The sequence below is a fragment of the Microtus pennsylvanicus genome, chromosome 3, assembly GCF_037038515.1.
Source record: "Microtus pennsylvanicus isolate mMicPen1 chromosome 3, mMicPen1.hap1, whole genome shotgun sequence".
In the NCBI taxonomy this organism is placed as follows: domain Eukaryota; kingdom Metazoa; phylum Chordata; class Mammalia; order Rodentia; family Cricetidae; genus Microtus; species Microtus pennsylvanicus.
This window is the reverse complement of record NC_134581.1, coordinates 98,481,414-98,500,319: the sequence shown is the minus strand read 5'-3', so window position 1 is coordinate 98,500,319 and position 18,906 is coordinate 98,481,414. Positions and strand designations below refer to the sequence as shown.

Here is an 18,906-nt window from a genome sequence, read left to right as displayed (position 1 = left end):
CTTGTCTCTACCTCCCAAGTGATGGTACTATAGGTGTGTACCACACTACACTCAGATGTGTGTCTTAACTTTTTACATTTCAGAGTTAAAAGGTGCCCTGGCAGTCTTGGAGTATTGCTATATCAGGATAAGTTCCTTGAAGGGGCACAACTGAGTAAAAGGTGGGAACATGTTTTGGAAATTGATTTACAATGTCAAGTTGCCCTTGGCAAGAGTTTTACTTGGGCCAGGTGTAGTGGTATATGCCGGTGATCCCAGCACTCAGGAGGCAGAGGCAAGTTGTTCTCTGAATTCAAAGCTATGCTGGTCCACATAGTGAGTTCCAGGACAGACAGGGCTATGTAGTAGACCCTGTCTCTACCCCCTCCCTCACAAAAAGAGAGACGGGGGTGAGTGTTCACTTGATACACTCAACTGTTGTGTCTAAGGGCCCCTGTTATTGTTGCACAAGGGCCAGCAGCAAATTTTGTCATAAGCAGAACTGAACATAGTAGCCTTATTATGTGGATGGTATCCTCCCTCCATTTTCTTTGATATGCTAGTGATGGAACCCAAAACTCTATGTATGCAAGAGAAGCGCCCTGCCACTGAGCCAGTTCTAGATACTCCTTTGTCTTTAAACAAGCTGTAGGTACAATTGAGCCTTACTGAGCTAGAACTTAGCCACCCCTCCATGATGTTTTTCTGCAGGAGTACCTCAACAGCATCCTGCAGCATGCAAAGGACTTCAGGGAATATCACAGATCAGTCACAGGCAAACTCCAGAAACTCACCAAGGCTGTGGCCACCTACCATGCAAATACTGAGCGGGAGCAGAAGAAAGAAAATGAGCGCATCGAGAAGGAGCGAATGCGGAGACTTATGGTATACACCTGTTTTCTTGATTTTGGTCACCTGCAGGCCCTGGGTATAGCAAATTCTGGGTGTAGTCACCCAGGATTATGCTTAGATACTCTGTGGCTTAGTGTATAGAATTAGAGCTGAAGGAAGAGCCACATGGATGTGGGAGGCAGAGGTGTGGGCCTTCACCTTTATTCCTTCTGACTGTTAGGGCAGGATAGCTCTGAGTTCTCTGCCTCCTGCTCTAAGCCTCTTGAGAGCCATGAAAGGTACAATGAAGACTCTACACCCAGATGAATCTAGCCGATGTTTCATCATGGTGTAGCTGCTAACTGGACAGATACTGTTACCTGCTCTAGGGACATAGAAGGGAGCAGAATAATTTCTATTGGATTCATGTTTGCCCTGGAAAGGAACAGAATAGACAGAGTAGAGACAGTTGGGGCAGGACTGGGCTGGGCAGCTGTGAGACAGACTTGGAGCAGAGGTTGAGGGTCGGGTCCAGTGTATAATGCAAAGCACTATGGAGAAGAAGAAAGAGTCCAAGGAGGAGACGAGAAGGGCAAGGAAGCAGGACACTAAACACAAGGTATAGCTACAGGCAGTCACCGTTGGGGCCCTGGAACCTCATGGTGTTAAAATGGAACACAGGGTCCAAAAGCTTGCGAAGTTGATCATGTGAGACTTGCAGGCCATTGGGAAGAAATAGATTATGGAAGTAATACCCAGGGAATGTTAACTGCTATATATTACTTTCTGTTTTATTTGAGACAGGGTTTTATTATAAGCCTGTCTAGCCTCCTTTATATAAACCAGGCTAGGCTTGAACTCAGACCCACCTACCTGCTGCTGCCTCCTAAGTGCTGGGATTACAAGCATGTCATTGTGCCCAGCTTCTGCTCTTGTTCATTCATAAAAAGATATGTAAAGGTCAAGGCTGAGATTTGTGGAGATCTAGATCAGGTAGAGAAAAGATGGTTTGAGAGTCATGGCGATAGAACCCAGATCAGATAAGAAGGTTGGGGTTTGTGATGTATTTTTTGGACAGGGAGTCTAAAATTCATTTATGCCCTCTGTGAAGGGTTCATGGCAGGACCTGTGTTGCCTGACAGGTCCCTTGAGGTTCAGTATGGAGCTGGGGTGGGTGCAGCAGCCCTCCTAAATCCTCAGGTGTGCACCCTTACAGGCCTGTGTTCTATCCTGTCTTGGCTTTACAGGCTGAAGATGAGGAGGGCTACCGGAAGCTCATTGACCAGAAGAAGGACAAACGCCTGGCCTACCTCCTGCAGCAGACAGACGAATATGTGGCCAACCTCACAGAGTTGGTGCGGCAGCACAAAGCCGCCCAGGTTGCCAAAGAGAAGAAGAAGAAAAAGAAAAAGAAGGTTTGCTGGGCCTGACTAGGAATGGGCACCCTTTAGTTGGCCTGGCTGTATGCTTAGTGGCCTGGGCCTGCAGGGTCAGGCTGACCTTGTCTCCTTATTTGCAGAAGGTGGAAAACGCTGAAGGACAGACACCTGCTATTGGACCAGATGGCGAGGTGAGAAGTGGGGCTTTCTTACGGAAATGCTAGCCAACCCTGTGATATGTGTCTCTTTCAGTTTGTTCGTTTAAAAATGTTTGAAATCACATTTTTATTATTTCTTTAGTGGGGTGATAGTGGTGTAGGTTTTCTCCTTCCTCCTTGTGAGTTCCTGGGGTGGAGCTCAGGTCGTCAGGCTCTCATGGCAGACACTGAGTCATCTTGCTCACGCAGGCCTGAACTTGCACTTTTGATTGTCTTCCTTCCATTTAGTTCTTTTTTTAATACTTCAAAGTTTTCTAAGCCAGGTGGTGGTGGTACACACTTTTAATCCAGCACTTGGGTGACAGAGGCAGTTGAATCTCTGAGTTTGAGACCAGTCTGGTCTACAGATCGAGTTCCAGGACAGCCAGGGCTACAGAGAAACCCTGTCTTGAAAAACAAAGCAAAATGAAGAAACCGTTTTTTAAAGATTACATTTATTACTATGCATTTGTGCACATGCCTGCCCTCAAATGTGCATCAGGCATTTTCTGGGCAGCTTGGACTCCAGGCATGTCCTGTTGTGCCCAGAAGATACATTCATTTCTGACCCAATTGCTCTTCTGCCTTCTTTTCTAAAATCAGTAGTTCCATTCCTATCAGCCATGGGTTTAATGTATTTGTCTAGTTCTACCACGCACAGAATATCCATCCATTCTGACTCCCTGTTAGGAAGTCTCATCTGCTAGACCGGCCTTTGTTTTCAATTGGTTGGGGAGTGTGTTTTGAGGTTTGTTGTTTTGACTCTCCTTGGAATTCACTCAGTTTGCTTATGTACTTAGTGTGTGGTTCTAGGAAGTCAGCAGACAGCATTGTCTGCTTTGAGAGAGGGGATGCTATCCACACCATTCCCATTCAAAGGCAGGTAGTCTCATTCATGTATCTGTGGTGTGTGTTAGGGGGTAGGGTGGCTATGGATCAAACCCATCGCCTGTGCAGAGTAGGGAATCTGTCTACCAGTGAGCTCATTCCAGTACTCTGTGTTTGGAGGAAAAGGAGTGAGAGAAGAAACAGCCCAGAAGGTAGACGTTGTGTTGCCTGCCTGTGAGTCCAATGTGTGTGTGGCCAAAGTGAACGATCACCATAAGGTCAAAACCTTGGGCTATACACTATCCTGTTTTACAAAAAGCAATTAGAAAAGTTTAATTATGTGAAAGCAACCTCATAGTCCTTCCCAGATGGAAACCCGGCCTCACAACTAGGCTGTTGCCTCTCCTGGGAGTTTTCTATGCAAGCCCCAGGCTCTCTGCCAGTTCCTGCCTGGCTGACATCTTTTCAAGTCAGGTCACACACATGCCCCTTGTTCTGTCTAAAGCCTCCTGAAAAGTAGCTACTCCCCCTCATTTGAAAGGCGTGTGTTTGGTGGAAAAATTCCAGATACTCTCCAGGAAAGCACACTTATGATACATGCAATCATGCAGGGCTCTGTGACCTTCCCAGTCATGAAAGTAATGCAGCAATCAAAAAGACTGTTTGGCTCAACATGACTCAGCCAGTGTTGGTTCATACTTCATAACCCAAGTGGTTTATTTTAGGCGTATTTAAGTATAGCAAAATTACAGCTTATTCTTGTAACGATTAACTCAATCCTGCATGTACAGCAAATCATGCATAAATCTCTTTGAGGAACAAATTAAACCTAATACAGATCAGATATGACTGCATTAAAACTACTTGTAGGGGGGCTGGAGAGATGGCTCAGCGGTTAAGAGCATTGCTTGTTCTTCCAAAGGTCCTGAGTTCAAATCCCAGCAACCACATGGTGGCTCACAACCATCTGTAATGAGGTCTGGTGCCATCTTCTGGCCTGCAGACAGAATATTGTATACATAATAAATAAATAAATATTTAAAAAAAAAAAAAAAAAAAACTACTTGTAGCCGGGCGGTGATGGCAGAGGCAGGTGGATCTCTCTGAGTTTGAGGCTAACCTGGTCTACAAGAGCTAGTTCCAGGACAGGCTCCAAAGCTACATAGAAACCCTGCCTCAAAACACCCCATCCCCCAAACAAACAACCAAAAAAACCTACTTGTAAAGTCCATAAAGATAGGTTTTGTGGATTGACTGAGAAAAACAAATTTCTGATAAAGATCTGGGGGTGGGAAGGTTGGAGGGCCCATCTAGATGCTAGAAAAGTCTCTAGTCACAGCAGATAGCACAAAAAGGTCATTAGGCTAGAAAGAGTATCTGTTCCAGCTTTTGGGTCAGAAAGGAGGTTTTTTAATCCCTTCCTTCGAAGGGGGACAACCCTGTATGCTTAAGAGTCCAGATTTCACTAGAGCAATGGATCTCAACCTTCCTAATCTGCAACCTTTTAATACAGTTCTTCATGTTGTGGTGACCCCCCAACCATAAAATTACTTTCATTGCTACTCCATAACTGTAATTTTGCTGTTTTGCAAATTTTACATTTCGTAAATATCTGTATTTTCCAATGGTCAACCCTGTGAAAGGTTCATTTGACCCTCAAAGGGGATGCGATCCACAGGTTGAAAACTGCTGCCCTAGTGCATGTTTGTGAGCACAAAGACACATTTGGATGCTTTCCATTCCACGGGTGTTTGGGCAAGCTCTCTGTGAGAGATATTTATTGCAAGGATCTTTTAGACGGGCAGTGATGGTTCAATAGGTGGATCTCTGTGAGTTTGAGGCCAGCCTCATCTACAGACCTAGTTCTGGAACAGCCAAGGCTACGCAAAGAAACTGTCCCAAAAAACAAAAAAAGGGGGGGAACCTTTTGTTTCATTGTGTTTGCATGTTTGAAATAGTGACACTCTAATTTTAGGTCACTTATTCTTTTTTGTTTTTTTGGGACAGGGTTTTTTTGTGTAACTGCTCAGACTATCCTAGAACTCTCTCTGTAGACCAGGATGGCCTTGAAATTACAGAGATCTGCCTCTGCCTCCTGAGTGCTGGCATTAAGGTGTGTACCACCATGCCTGGCGGTCATTTATCTCTTGAAGCTGTTACTTGAAACCTCACTGCATCTCTGCATCACGTTTATCACACGCATGTATTATGAATTAGTGTGTTTGCAGGTGTGTATACATGTGTAGGCCAAAAGGCAGCTTTGCGTGTCATCGTAAGAAGCCCTACCCATTCCTTTGAGACAGGGTTTCTTACTGACTGACTCAGCAGTTAGGGTATCCCCTGGGATCCTCCTGTGTCTTCCTCCCAGTGCTGGCATTCTAAGCTTGTATGACTCCCCAGTCCCCTTGTTTTCTTCTGTTGAGGCTGGGTCTCATCTAGCCCAGGCTCACCTTGAAATCTCTGTGTGGCCAAAGATGATCTTGAACTTCCAATCTTCAACTCCGGAATTATGGCAGGAGAGATATGGACCACTATATTATTACTTTTATGATTTTTTTAAAAATGCTGGCGAGTCCCGAGCATCTTGCTGCAGGGTGGGCTGGTTCTGGTGACAGTGAGGTTCCCTGACCGGGAGAGCCGTGCAGACCCAGCCATGCAGCAAGTGGCTGGGCAGGCGACAGTGAGTCCCCGGAATACACAGGTTCCCAGTGGCAAGCGGGTGGGAGACACGTGGACAGATATATCGTACAGAATAGAATTGGGTATTTATTACTTAGAGGAGGGAGGAAGAAGGAGAAGAGGCCGGGGGGGGGGGGGGGGAGGATGGAAAAGCGGGGAGAAGCAGAAGCAAAGCTGCCTCTCCAAGAGGAAGTGGGAAAAGAGAGTGAGCTCAGGCTGGAAGCTGAAGATCAGCCTGCCTCAGCAGATGGGGGAGGGAGTGGGTGTGGCTTATCTCTTAAGGAGACGAAAATCATAACATTCCCACCTCTTTTTTATAATAAAAAGTGGGAGATTAGACACCACAGTTTGACGGAATTGGTACGGCGGATTCTCAAGACTCCTTCCAGCTTATTTGCGGACATCATCTTGGGGGGGGGGACCTGTGAAGGCTGGGTGCTGGCCACATCCTGGCATATCTGGTCTCTTTGTTCCTGTCCGGTGTTTGTGCCATGGAAATATCTGGTGTCTCTTTACCTGTTTAAGGTATTGACAGAACAAAGAACAAAGTTAAATTAAGGAAAAAAAATTTTTTTTAGGACCAGGGAATTGAGGGAGTATCTATCTGATCTGTTTAAGGTGGATTCTTTAATTTGGCTACATGGAACTCACAAGAATTTCTTGGGTTTGTGAAAACAGAAGTTTTAGACATATACATTGTATAAGGATTGTGACATATTTTTGTACAATGAAAAGTATTTTTAAGACTATGGAAGGCAGCATAAGAGAGAAATTTTAAAACTGGCAAAACCTCTCAGCTATCAAACTGTCAGATCTTTGAGAAGGATAAGATTTTACTTGAGTTACTGATTAAAAAATGACAGAGAACTTACTTGGTTGGCACCTAGAGCTACTCTTTTTTGGGTCCTCCATGGTCGCTGAAGGTTGTACTTGACCTTTGCTGTTTAGCACAGGCCCTGCCAGGCTCCAGAAGACCCTGTAGGCTAAGAAATCAGTAGAAAGACAGGCCTACCTTGACCTGAGCAGCTAGGCTATCGATTCCAGCGATTCTGTCCACGTCAGGAGATCTTTAGTTTAGATGAAAGGCAGTTTTGCTCAATAGTCAGCACTTGGCAGTTGAAGTGAACCGTGGATGGACGTTGTTGTGTGTCCATTTGTCTTCTATCTTCTTTGGAGGAGGTAGAGTGCTGCTGCTAGAAGCCAACCTGTCTTTTTTTGTTAGGAAAAATTTTTTTTAACAGTTACATATTTAAATATCACATTCCCCAGATCTCTGAGCAGTTGATGGCTGTTTATTAGGTATAGCTGCAATATAGAATCTGCCTGTAAGGCTGAGTGTGAACCTGACTGTACTGGCTCTTAACAGATAAGATTTATACTTGTAAAAAGACAGAAATAAGAAACTATTTGTAATATAAGGTTAATGACAGAACTGACAATAGTAGAGAACAGCTTAATATATTTTAAATGAGGGTTGGATTAAATATAAGGCTTTTTTTGTAAGAGACTTAAAAGTACATACCAGTTTAAAACATGAGACTTATGATTTTATAGTCTGAAATGATATGTAATGAATAATTATTTTACACAGAAAGAGTGAACAGTAATTGGGCAACATGGATGTCTTTGGTGGGGCCTACTAAAGGCATGCCATGGTGCAAAACACATATAACAGAGTCAACAAGAGGATTTTAGTGAAAACCGGGGACAAGGCAGGGTATACTTAAGTAAGGATGGAAGAACTTGGTCACCTGACCCTAGTCAACATGGCGGCAGCCACGTGTTATATGAAAAAGCCACAATTTTTGAGCTCTTAAGGATTCTTAAGCTTAATAAGAGGGACCTAAAGGCGTGATCTGCCCTCTTGCCGAGCCGCCATGCCACACCACAAGCCGCAGAAGGGAGCAAAAGGCTAGAACCTAAAAAGCTGCACCATGCCACGGTTGGAATTGAAAAAGCCAGCTGGAATTTTAAAAAAGCCGGGTAGCCGCCATGGGCGGTTGCTATCCAGAGCCAAAATCGTGAAAACCCACGAAATAGCGGCACCCAAGGCCTATAACGGGAACAGGTGCTAAATGGCACGAACACCCAGGACTTGTGGCGAGCGTCCTCGGACCTTGAGTGGGGTGTTATGGCCTGGCTGGATCCAGTTGTTCGGGATGACTCAGAAACCAGAGAGGCTGGGGTCCCGGTATTTACGACGAGGGAAGAAAAAAAAGAAAAGAGAAGAAATGGGGAAAAAAGATGAAGAAACTGGGGGACCCTGTTTTGACCTGTACAGTCGAATGCACTGGGGAGTGTACAGTGCTAATGCGCGGGCTGACTGACCCCGGGTCAGTCCAAACACGATTTCGGTAAAGGGAAGCAACCATAGCAGAAAGGAGGGAGACTCTCTGATTGAAGCCAGGAAGCCGGTGGTGGGAGTGGAAAAAAAAAACCTGGTTCAGGATCCTGACCCTGGAAAAAGAGTTTTGGGCAGGAGCGCCTATCCAAGTCACATGGCACCAATGGGGGGGGGGTTGGAGAAGTGGGGAGAGGCAGAAGCGAAGCTGCCTCTCCGAGAAGAAGACGAAAAAGAGAGCAAGCTCAGGCCAGAAGCTGAAGATCAGCCTGCCCCAGCGGATGGAGGAGGGAGTGGGTGTGGCTCGTCTCTTAGAGACAAAAATCAACAATTCCCTTACCTTTTTTTAAAAAAAAAATTACTCTTTTTGAGACTCAGAGATTCACTTGCCTCTGCCTCCTGAGTGCTGGGATTAAAGGCCTGTTTGTGCCATTACCGCCCAGCTGTGTTTAACTCTTTATATGCAAGTTCTTTTAATGTCTGTTGCCCTTTCGTTTGTTATGAGTATATTGTGCCCTGTATATTTTGATGCCTTGCTTGGCTCAGGCTTTAGTAGCTAAGTAGTATTGACTGGGTACATGAAAAGTATTCTGTTACGTTCTGGAGGTGGGAGCGGAATAATGAAAGTACCAGCAAGGTGTGTTCCTGGGAGAGGATTTCTTCCTGGGTTGTGGAGTCATCCCACCTGCTGTCTATATTTTCATGGCAGGGAAGGGGGAAAAGCATGAAAAATCAGCTGTCCCCTTCCCTGGCTTTTAATTTTTACCAGGAATAGAAGCTGGAATTTTGCACACTCAAGGTCGGGCTGTACAGCCGAGCTAAATTAATCCAGCCATCATTCTCACTTTATGACTCCAGGGGACTTGCCTTCGTCCTATTCTCTGAAGCAAGGACTTTTTCCCAAGCATCTCAGGAAGGCCAGAGCAGCGCACACTTGTTAATTTAGGCTGGCCTCAAGCATACTGCTGTGGCTGTTCCCCTGGAGATGGCCATTCCGGGGGATTTTATTTGGGGTATTGTCTTAGGGTTTCTATTGCTGTGCTGAAACTTCACAAGTAAAAGCAACTTGGAGAGGAAATGGTTTATCTCACGTTGCACATTACTGAGGGAAGGCAGGAGGAATGCTGCTTACTGGCTTGCTCCTCCTGGCTTGTTCAGCCTGCTTTCTTATAGAACCCTGGACCACCTGCCCTGGGTGGCACCCCCGGCTGTGACTGGCATTCCTACATCAGTCCTTAGTGATGATGGTGACTTACAGGCTTACCCATAGGACTGTCTTTGGAGAGCATGTGCTCATTGAGTTCTCTGCTCTCAGATGACCTTGGCATCTGTCGCATTGACAGAACATTAGCCAGCACAGATGTTGTCTTGAGTGACTACTGTAGAAGAATGCGGGCTGGCACAGTGCTGCACAGAGCCACTTCGTGGTAGTTGGTAGTGTCTTAGTTTATTTTTGTTGTTTGAAACAAGGTCTTACCATCTAGCTCAGGCTGGTAATCTTCCTGCTTCAGCCTCTTTTTATTTATTTATTTTTGTTTGTTTGTTCGTTGTTTTTGTTTTTCATGACAGGGTTTCTCTGTAGCTTTGGAGCCTGTCCTGGAACTCACTCTCTAGACCAGGCTGGCCTCAAACTGCCAGAGCTCCGCCTGCCTCTGCCTCCTGAGTGCTGAAATTAAAGGCATGTGCTGCTACGACCCAGCATGCTTCAGCCTCTTGTCTGAGCCTTCAGACCACAGATTACAAGTGTGAGCCACTGTGCTTAAAAAGCGACTTACTCTTCGCCATGTGGGGAACATAAGGCTGCCATCTTGCTTTGGAGAACTAAGCTTCAGGGAATCATGCTAAGGCAGCTGTAGTGCTTCTTCATGTGAGTTCATGGTACCAGTGTCACTGTTCCCAGCCTCCTGGGGGACTGGAGAAGTTGCTCAGCAGTTGGGATCATTGATTTGTCTCACAGAGGACCTGGGTTTGATTCCCAGCACTGGCATGGCTGCTGTAATTCAATCCGGGGGATTTAATGCCCTCTTTTAGGTACTTCTGGGAGCACTAGGCACATACATAATAAACAGACATACATGCAAGCAAAATAACCATACACATAGAATAATAAATTTAAAAAACAATTGAGATAACTAAGACTCAGACTCACTTTAGGATACTTTGATTAAAATTTTAGGATAAAGTGTCAGGTCTCAGCACTTTCACTCTTTTTGTTGTTGTTGTTTTTGATTTTTGAGGTAGGGTTTCTCTGTGTAGTCCTGGTTTTGCTGGAACTCACTCTGTAGACAAGGCTGGTCTCAAACTCAGAGATCCACCTGCTTCTGCCTCCTGAGAGCTGGGATTAAGGGCATTCACCACTGCCTGGTTACTTTTAACCTTTCTAAAAGTGATCTGTGTCTCTTCTTTTCTTGTTTTCTGATACTATGTAGTTCATACTGGCCTCAGACTTAGAATCTCTTTTTCCATTTCCCAACAGCTAGGATTACAGCCCTTCTAAGTGGCTTTTTTAGATCCCAGGGTGGGAGTTGGGGAGCCATTGGTCATGACAGTCACTCTCTTTCAGCCTCTGGATGAGACCAGCCAGATGAGCGACCTCCCTGTGAAGGTGATCCATGTAGAGAGTGGCAAGATCCTCACAGGCACGGATGCCCCAAAAGCCGGGCAGCTAGAAGCCTGGCTTGAGATGAACCCAGGGTGAGTTGGGTGCCTCCTTCATGGAACTTGGCTGCTGGGACAATAATTGCTTGCGTTTGGGGATCAGACCAGGTTTCAAGGAAAGTAAAGCCGCTCCTTGCAGGGGCTCTGCATCTGTTCATTGCTGTTTTTCCCAGGTATGAAGTCGCTCCCAGGTCAGATAGTGAAGAAAGTGGCTCTGAAGAGGAGGAGGAGGTAAGAAGCTGCTTTATCTCTCCTGTTGTTGGGCCTTCCACCTTGTTTGGGCCCATCACCCTGTGGGCTATGCCCCCTGTGCCCTGTGTGCTGGCTGGGCCTGGTGTAATAGGGGCAGCTGAGACCCTGGGCTTGGCTGGAAGGGGTGCTTCACAGCTTTGCTGACCTGTGGACTGTTTCCATTTAGGGCCAATCCAGTTTCAGTCATTTCCTCAGTTGCACCAGCCGCATTTTAAGCACTCAGCATCACTCCTCTGAATGCTTTGCTGCTTTTGCTCATTCTTGGTCAGTGCTGTGACTTATGGTCACGTGTGCTTGTTCCATATGTGCAGCAGCCACCCAGTGTTCTCTCATGCCTCTTGATGACTCTTTCCCTTGCTCCCTGGGTTTTGTTTCCCTTCCTCTCCCCACAGCATTAGGTGGATGGTGTGCCATCCTCTCCAGCTTTTCCCTCATGAGTTGTGGTGCTGTGTTAGAGGACTTGTGGTTTCTATGTCAGCTGGAGTCTTGAGTGCCACCTGTCTTCCTAAGAGTCTCCCCAGTCTTAGGTGAATACACATACTCGCACACACACACACACAATCTATTTGTTTGTTTAAGATAGGGTTTTTGCTATTTTACACATTCTGGTACATTCCTCCTGGCTCTGAATGCTAGCTAGAGTTACAGGAGTGCTAGCATGCCCAGCCGAGAACGCTTTGTTCTAATCTAAACAGCTTCCTTGAAGTCTAGTTTCTTAGTGAACATTTGGGACTGTGGATCAGCCCCTCACACTAGTGTTAGAATGTGTGGTCAGCCAGAAAGCAACCCTTAAGCTGTCTGTGGTTGTCTGCTTTCCCTCCCCTCTTGTCCCAGGAAGCCACAAAACTGTTTTGCTTTTTTATTTCTTGTTGTACAAGTCTCCCTGTATAGCCCATGCTAGCTTCAAGCTCACTGTCCTCCTAACTACTGGGATTACAGCGGTACACCCCCATACCCCTCACCAATCTGCTTTCCATCTCTAGATTAGCCATTTGTGGATACGCTGCAAATGGAATTGGAGCACCATTGTGTAGTATGTCATTGACGTCCGTCCATGTGTGGTGTGTACCAAGAACTTGTTCTTTTAATTGCTGCGTTGTGTTCCATTGTATGACTATACCATTTTTTGTTTACCCATCCACCAATTGGGTGACATTTAAATTTCCAGTTTTGCTGTAATGAATAACGTGAACATTTGCAAACATGTTTTGTGTGGACATATGTTTTCATTTTTCTTGGGTAGATTCCTAGGCGTGGAATTGCTGGGTCATGTGGTAAGTTTATGTTTACTTTCTAAGAGACTGCCAACTATTCTCCAAAATGACTGTATCATTTCACGGGTTCCGGTTTCTTCGTGTCCTCACCAACACTTTGTATTGTCTGTTCTTTTCCTATGAGCATTTTAGTGGGTGTGTGGTGGCATCTCATTTGGTTTTGATTTGTGTTACTCTAGTAAGTAGTGATGTTAAGCATCCTCATATGCACATGTGCTCCATCCATCCATCTTCCTCAGGGGAAGTCTCTTCAAGTCTTGCCTGGTTTTAATTGGGCTGCCATTCTAATGAGCTCTCAGACCTTATTTATTCTAATACGGTTCTGACCTAGTGTATAATTTACAAATATCTTCTAGTATGCTTGATTTCTTACTCTTTTTCTGTATATGTATATACACATACATGTATATACATACATGTAGCAGTGCCTGTGTAGAAGTTGTGATAACCTGAGATCTCATCTTTTCCTCTACCTTGAGAATGGGGCTCTTGTTGACTGCTGTGTAGTCCTGGCGAGCTGGCCCCCCAGGTTCCAGGGATTCTTCTATCTCTACCTCCCAACTCACCTTAGGAGCACTGGGATTACAGACATGTACTGCTGTACCTGGCTTTATGTGGGTTCTGGGGATTGAACTCAGGTCCTCACGCTTGTGTGCAGTGCTTTACCCACCTAGCAGTATCCCCAACCTCCAACATTGTGTTTAATGGTTTCTGACTACCTCTATCATACTGAAGGGTCAGAGGTGATGATTCCTGCATTCCGGATTTTGGTTCTTTGATGGTTTGTCACACTTTGTTGATTGATCTAGAGTTAAATTATTGATGTGAGTAAGGCTGTTTTGGGATATAAATAGTGTTTAAACCTCTATGTTTAACACTATGTACCCTTGATCTATATATCTTAAACTTTGGTTTGAGATTGTCTCTCACTATGTATAACTCAGGCTGGCTTTGAACTATTTGGCCAGGATTGCTTCAAACTCTAAATCTCCCTGCTTCAACCTCCTAAATATTGGTAATTATGGTTGCATGCCATGACACCTGACTTCATAAATGTTACTTTTCAATTTTCCCACTCCAAAAACCTAGGGCCTTATACATGCTAGATAAGCATTGTTGTGTGTCTCTGAAATTTTAATGAGTTTGATTTGTTTTTTTTTGTTTGCTTTTTGGTATTTTTGAGACAAGGTCTCTATATTATAATAGCTCTAGCTGTCCTGGAACTTACTATATAGAACAGGCTGGTCGCGAATTCAGAGATTCACCTGCCTCTGCCAATGTGTTTTTGTTTTTGATATTGGGGCTGGAAAAGGCCCCATGCGTTCTAGGGAAGTACTCTCTACCATTGAGCCCTAGCTCAATTTTATGTTTATATGTTTTTGGTGCTCAGGGAAGCTTTATTCAAAACAAAAGTATGTCCACATACACATAGCACACAAAGGGACAGACTTGCCCAGTGGGTGGGGATCCAGACTCAGAATCCCAGTGTTTTATTTTTGTTGTCATCGAATCTGAACTTTTTTAAAAATTTGTTATCATGTGTGTATGATTTGTGTGGGTGAAGGTAGGCACATATGCCATATGTATTTGGAAATCAGAGAACAGCTTGCAGTAGTTAGGTCTCTCATACAGTGGTCTCCAGGCATAAAACTTGGGTTGGAGGCTTATGTAACATTTACAAACCACTGTGCTATTGGTTAATTTGATTTCTTTGTAATTTTCCCGTCTTTGTTCTTGCATGTTTGTGCAGGTGAGCATTTGAGGCAGCTTTGCTTTATATTCCAAGCTGCCTTGGCTTTATTACGATTCCAGGTGCTGGGCTTCAGGTGTGCATCACTAGCACGGCTCCACCTACCCGCTGCCTGGCCTTCCTGCCTGCCTTCCTTCCTGCCTTCCTTCCTGCCTTCCAATCTTTTTTTATTCTTCCTTTCCTGGTACTATCTTTTATCAGTTTGCTGACTTACTTTTTCTGCCAATTTTCATTTGAGCTATGCTTTTATTATTTAGTAGTTTCTTTGTAATCTCTCATTACAGTAGGCATCTGTTGCATTACATTAGTTTTTAGGTTGGATTTTTGAGATAGGTTCGTGGTGGTCCAGCTCCAGTGGATGTGACACTCCTACTGACTGAACCTGTGACCTCCTGTCTCACTTCCTGAGTGCTGGGATGTAGCACAGCATTTTTTAAATTAATGCTTTATGCACTCTGAATCCTTTGAAAGATGTTAGCATAGAAGAAATAGATGAAAGTATATTTATAGTCTTTTACATCAATCTATATATTTACCATTTCTGATGCTATTTGTGGGTAGTTCTCCAAGGATTTATTTTATCTGTGTCTGTGTGAGTGTATGCCTGTGTGTGTACGCCAAAACCAGAAGAGGGTAGCAGATTCCTTGGACCTGAGTTGCAGGTGTTTGCAGTGGGCTCTCATCTCTGTTGTCTCTTCGGGTGCTGCTTCTTTCCATGGATTTAAATTACCTGAGAGCATGCCTTTCACTTTTGTGTCCTGAAATTTTGTGTTAGTGGTTGTTTGATTCTAAATCTTTCACGTCTGCTGGGTTGGCCCCCCAGGACCTTATGCATACAGGCAAGTGCTCTACTGATGAACCACACCCCAGCCCTCTAAGGAAATTTAATAAGGCCTGTATGCCAGCAACAGGTGCTATTCAGTCTTTTTTTTTTTCTGGGGTGTTTTTGTGTTTTGGAAGGGCAGTTTAGTTGAACATAGAAATAGTGTTTTATAACTCCTCCCCTGCTTCCTCCTCTTTCAAGCAGTTTGAGCATTGTGATTCCACTCTTGGTTGACCTTTTTGTTTCATTGTTTTTGTTTCTGTGCATGTTCATGTATCTCTGTATGCAGTTGTGACTTGTAAGTACAAGAGGACGTCACAGACCCTGGAGCTAAAGTTACTGGCAGCTATGAACTGCCTGACATGAACACTGGGAACTGAACTTGGCTCTTTCACAAGAGCAGTATATGCTTTTAATTCTCAGACCATTTAGTAGTCTTTTGTGTTGGCTTCTTGTTTCAGATGAGAATTCAGCCACCTGCTATTTCAATTCTCTTTTTCATTGCCTCCAACACCCAATTGTTTGTATCTCTTGCCTTATAGATTATCTGTCTTTGACTTTTTAGTGGCCTTCATACCAAGCTGTCTTGATATTTATCTTCTTGTTGTGTCTCTTACTTGTCTGTGAATTATTTTGGTTTTGTCAGAGTGAGAAGTGGATAATCTCATTGTTCTTTGATTCTGTGCTCATTGACTGAACAAAAGCCTAACTCCTCCAGCAGCTTTGCACACGCTGTAGTTACTCCGGCTTGGGTTACCTTTCACTGTCTGTGGAAAGAGGCTGGAACACCTGACAGCCTTTGTTATTTCTTGTTTATTTACTTAGCTCTGTTCCCCTCCCCCGCCCACTGGCTTAGAATGTAGACCAGACTGGCCTTAAACTCAGAGACTCCCAGTTAGCTCCTTTGAAAGATTTTACCCCTACCCTCTCCAGAATCATGGTAGCTGTCTTAGATTTCTCTGCTGCTGTGATAAACACCATGACCTTTGGAGAGGAAAGGGTTCATTTGCTCTTACAATTTCCAGAGCACAGTCTGTCACTGAAGTAGTTGAGGGTGAAGCAGGACCACAGAGGAGGCTGGCTACTGGCTTGCTTCTCGACTCCCAGTAAAAGCACCTCCATGCCACCTGTCCCCAGGGTGGCTGAGCACTCACCCATCAATCAGTAATAAAGAAAAACATCCCACAAACACAGCCCCAGGCCAACCTGATACCACTCAGTTGAGAGTCCCTTCTCTCACATGACTCTAGTTGGTGTTGGGTTGACCGAAGCTAGCCAGTAGTGGCAGGTATCTGTCGGTATGGTCCCAGATATCACTGTTTTTAGCTTCAGTTTCATTCTGTAAGGTGGCCTGACAAGTGGGTGAATCTTTCTGGGAGATCAGTTGCTCCTGTGACTGGTGCTCTTCCTTTCTCCCAGCAGGAGATGACTAGGGAACTTCCCATTCTTTGGAATCTGTTGTTTCGGTAGTCTGATAGATTGAGAGACACAAGTGTGTGTTTGTTTTTTTGTAGAATATTTTTATTTCTACCAGACTGGTTTAGAACCTGTCAGTTTTGTCCGTCTCCATGGCTTCTTAGCACAGCAGACTTCATATTAGGAATGGGTGGGCTAGTTGAAGTGTTTCAAATAAATAAGCTGCAGCCCTGTGCCCTGTTTTCCCCAGAAGTTAACAGCATTTCCACGGTGAATGTTAGAATGTGCTGTGCCCTGCCTAACTCTTGGAGCTTGAATAGCCATTTTTTTCAATCTTGCTCAGTTCATGTCTCTAGAAAGGGAATATCCTGACCTCTTCCTCCTGCTTTAGCTGTTTGACCAACTCCTGTGTAATTCTAGCCATGCTGTGACTCATTGGGTGGCTGCTGCCTTTCCAGACTCGTTGGTGTTAGCAACCCCCTTATCCCCAGTGATCTTGAGTTATGTTTGCATGGTGCAGGCAAAACTTTGTCAGAGTTTTATTAGAACTGTTTAGCAGATAGTTATGAAATAACACACACATTTTGTACCATAGAGATTGAACCTCGCCACACATCCTAGGCAGATACTTTAGAACTGAGCTATAGCCCTGGTTGTTTATTTTAATTTGAAACAAGATTCAGCTATATTGCCCAGACAACTCAAACTTATAGTCTGTATTCTACAGTTTCCTGTGTAGCCAGGGTTAGAGGCATGTGGCAGTTACATACAATATTTAAAAATCTCTGTAGCAATTCTGTGATAGTAGAGGAGAAGAATTTGCTATGGTTCATGTAGAACAAGAATGGCTCAGTACTGGGAAATGCATTGAATATATTTGTTGAACATGCTATGCAGAGTTCCAGTGTTATCTGCTCAGTAACTGCAAGGAGGCCCTTTAAGGAAGGTAACATTCAATCAATTTATAAGTATTGGAAAGATGCCTGTTGTCTCCAGACGAGTGAGAGCCTATCCGTAGAACTGGAGGTAAAGCACAAGCATGCTCAGCGAGGTCAGCTATGAACTGGGAAGCTGCTTGAGTTGGTAGACACTAAAGGCATGGCATGATTCGAGGAGCCATGTGGAGTCTGCATTGGAGAGCAACAGGTATAGAAACGCCCCAAGATACCCTTGCAAAAAACCTGCAAGCTGCCATGAAACTCAAGTCAATAATCTAGCTGTTCAAAGGGAAGGGCAGTTAAGACATAGACACTACTGGACTGGGGGGAACAAGGCTATACAAGCATCTCTTCACTGGCAGCCCAGCAGGATGCTAGGGAATCAAGCTGGGTGACATGGCACCTCTCTTGCTAGGAGGAGGAGGAAGAGCAGCCTCAACCCGCACAGCCCCCTACACTGCCTGTGGAGGAGAAGAAGAAGATTCCAGACCCAGACAGCGATGACGTCTCTGAGGTGGATGCGCGACACATTATTGAGTAAGGAGTCCCCATTTGTCCTCACCTGCAAGCTCTATAAAGTGGCACCAAAACAAGTGGCCAGAGTCCCAGGCTTTCCCCTTCCATTGTTTTTATTTTGTGTCAGGATCTTACTACATAGCCTAGACTGGCCTTAGACTTGATCATCCTCTCCTTAGGTGTCATTCCCCAGTTCTGTCAGCAACCAGTGTAGGACCACATTTGTTTCCTACAGATTTCATTTGTCTCTATAGTGATTTGTTATAGAAAATGATTCCTTGTTCATATGCTTTCAAAGTATAGTTGGGCGAGAGCACAGACTTGCCCTTCTTCTCTTGTTCCAGCAGCTTCCTGATGTTTCCTCCCAGAAGCCTGTGTCCAGCCCTGTATCATCTTCCAGAGAGAGTAGCTGCGTTCTCTATCCTTTTTGTTTTGTTTGCACACAAATATATAGACAGTAGTGTGCATCTCTTGTCAGTAAGCATCTGTCTGGGGTGTGGCCCTGTGTCTGCAGATGCAGAGAGCTGCTACTGTCTTGTGTAGTCACATGATCTGCTCTCTGCTCTGGACTCACCCCTGGTGCTGGGCATGCAGTTTCTCTCTTCTACAAAAATTTTGCTCTTGGAAGCACAGTTGAAAATTAATTAAGATTTGATCTCTTTAGTGAGAAGTTGATGGGGGACCATTATAGAGAAATAAGATAAAAGCTGAGTTACTCAAATCTGAAATGTTCCAAACTCCAAATGTTTCCATTTTCACAGTACTGTTTTATTTCGTGATTGGGAACTGTGAAATTATTAAGATTTATATAAATGGGTTGGAGAGATGGCTCAGAGGTTAGGAGAACTGAGTGCTCTTCCAGAGGTCCTGAGTTTAATTCCCAGCAACCATCTGTAATGAGATCTGGCGCCCTCTTCTGGCCTGCAGATACACAGTGCAGAACACACCACATAATAAAGATTTAAAAAAAAAAAAGCTTTATATAGATATCTCACCAACTGAAAAGAACTCCAAAATCTTAAACACAAGGCAATTTCAGATAAGA

General features: G+C 44.6%; 1 protein-coding gene across 10 annotated transcripts in view; it reads left to right on the top strand.

The window, feature by feature from the left end:
- Positions 1-18,906, top strand: part of Smarca4 (SWI/SNF related BAF chromatin remodeling complex subunit ATPase 4) — a 101,724-nt gene that overhangs the window by 28,883 nt on the left and 53,935 nt on the right. For all 10 annotated transcript variants that reach the window (XM_075966597.1, XM_075966594.1, XM_075966593.1 and 7 more), the window contains exons 9-14: positions 691-864; positions 2,058-2,225; positions 2,330-2,380; positions 10,798-10,928; positions 11,066-11,123; positions 17,761-17,882. In XM_075966597.1, the coding sequence (XP_075822712.1) occupies positions 691-864; positions 2,058-2,225; positions 2,330-2,380; positions 10,798-10,928; positions 11,066-11,123; positions 17,761-17,882 (704 nt within the window). The remainder of the gene's footprint in view (positions 1-690; positions 865-2,057; positions 2,226-2,329; positions 2,381-10,797; positions 10,929-11,065; positions 11,124-17,760; positions 17,883-18,906) is intronic.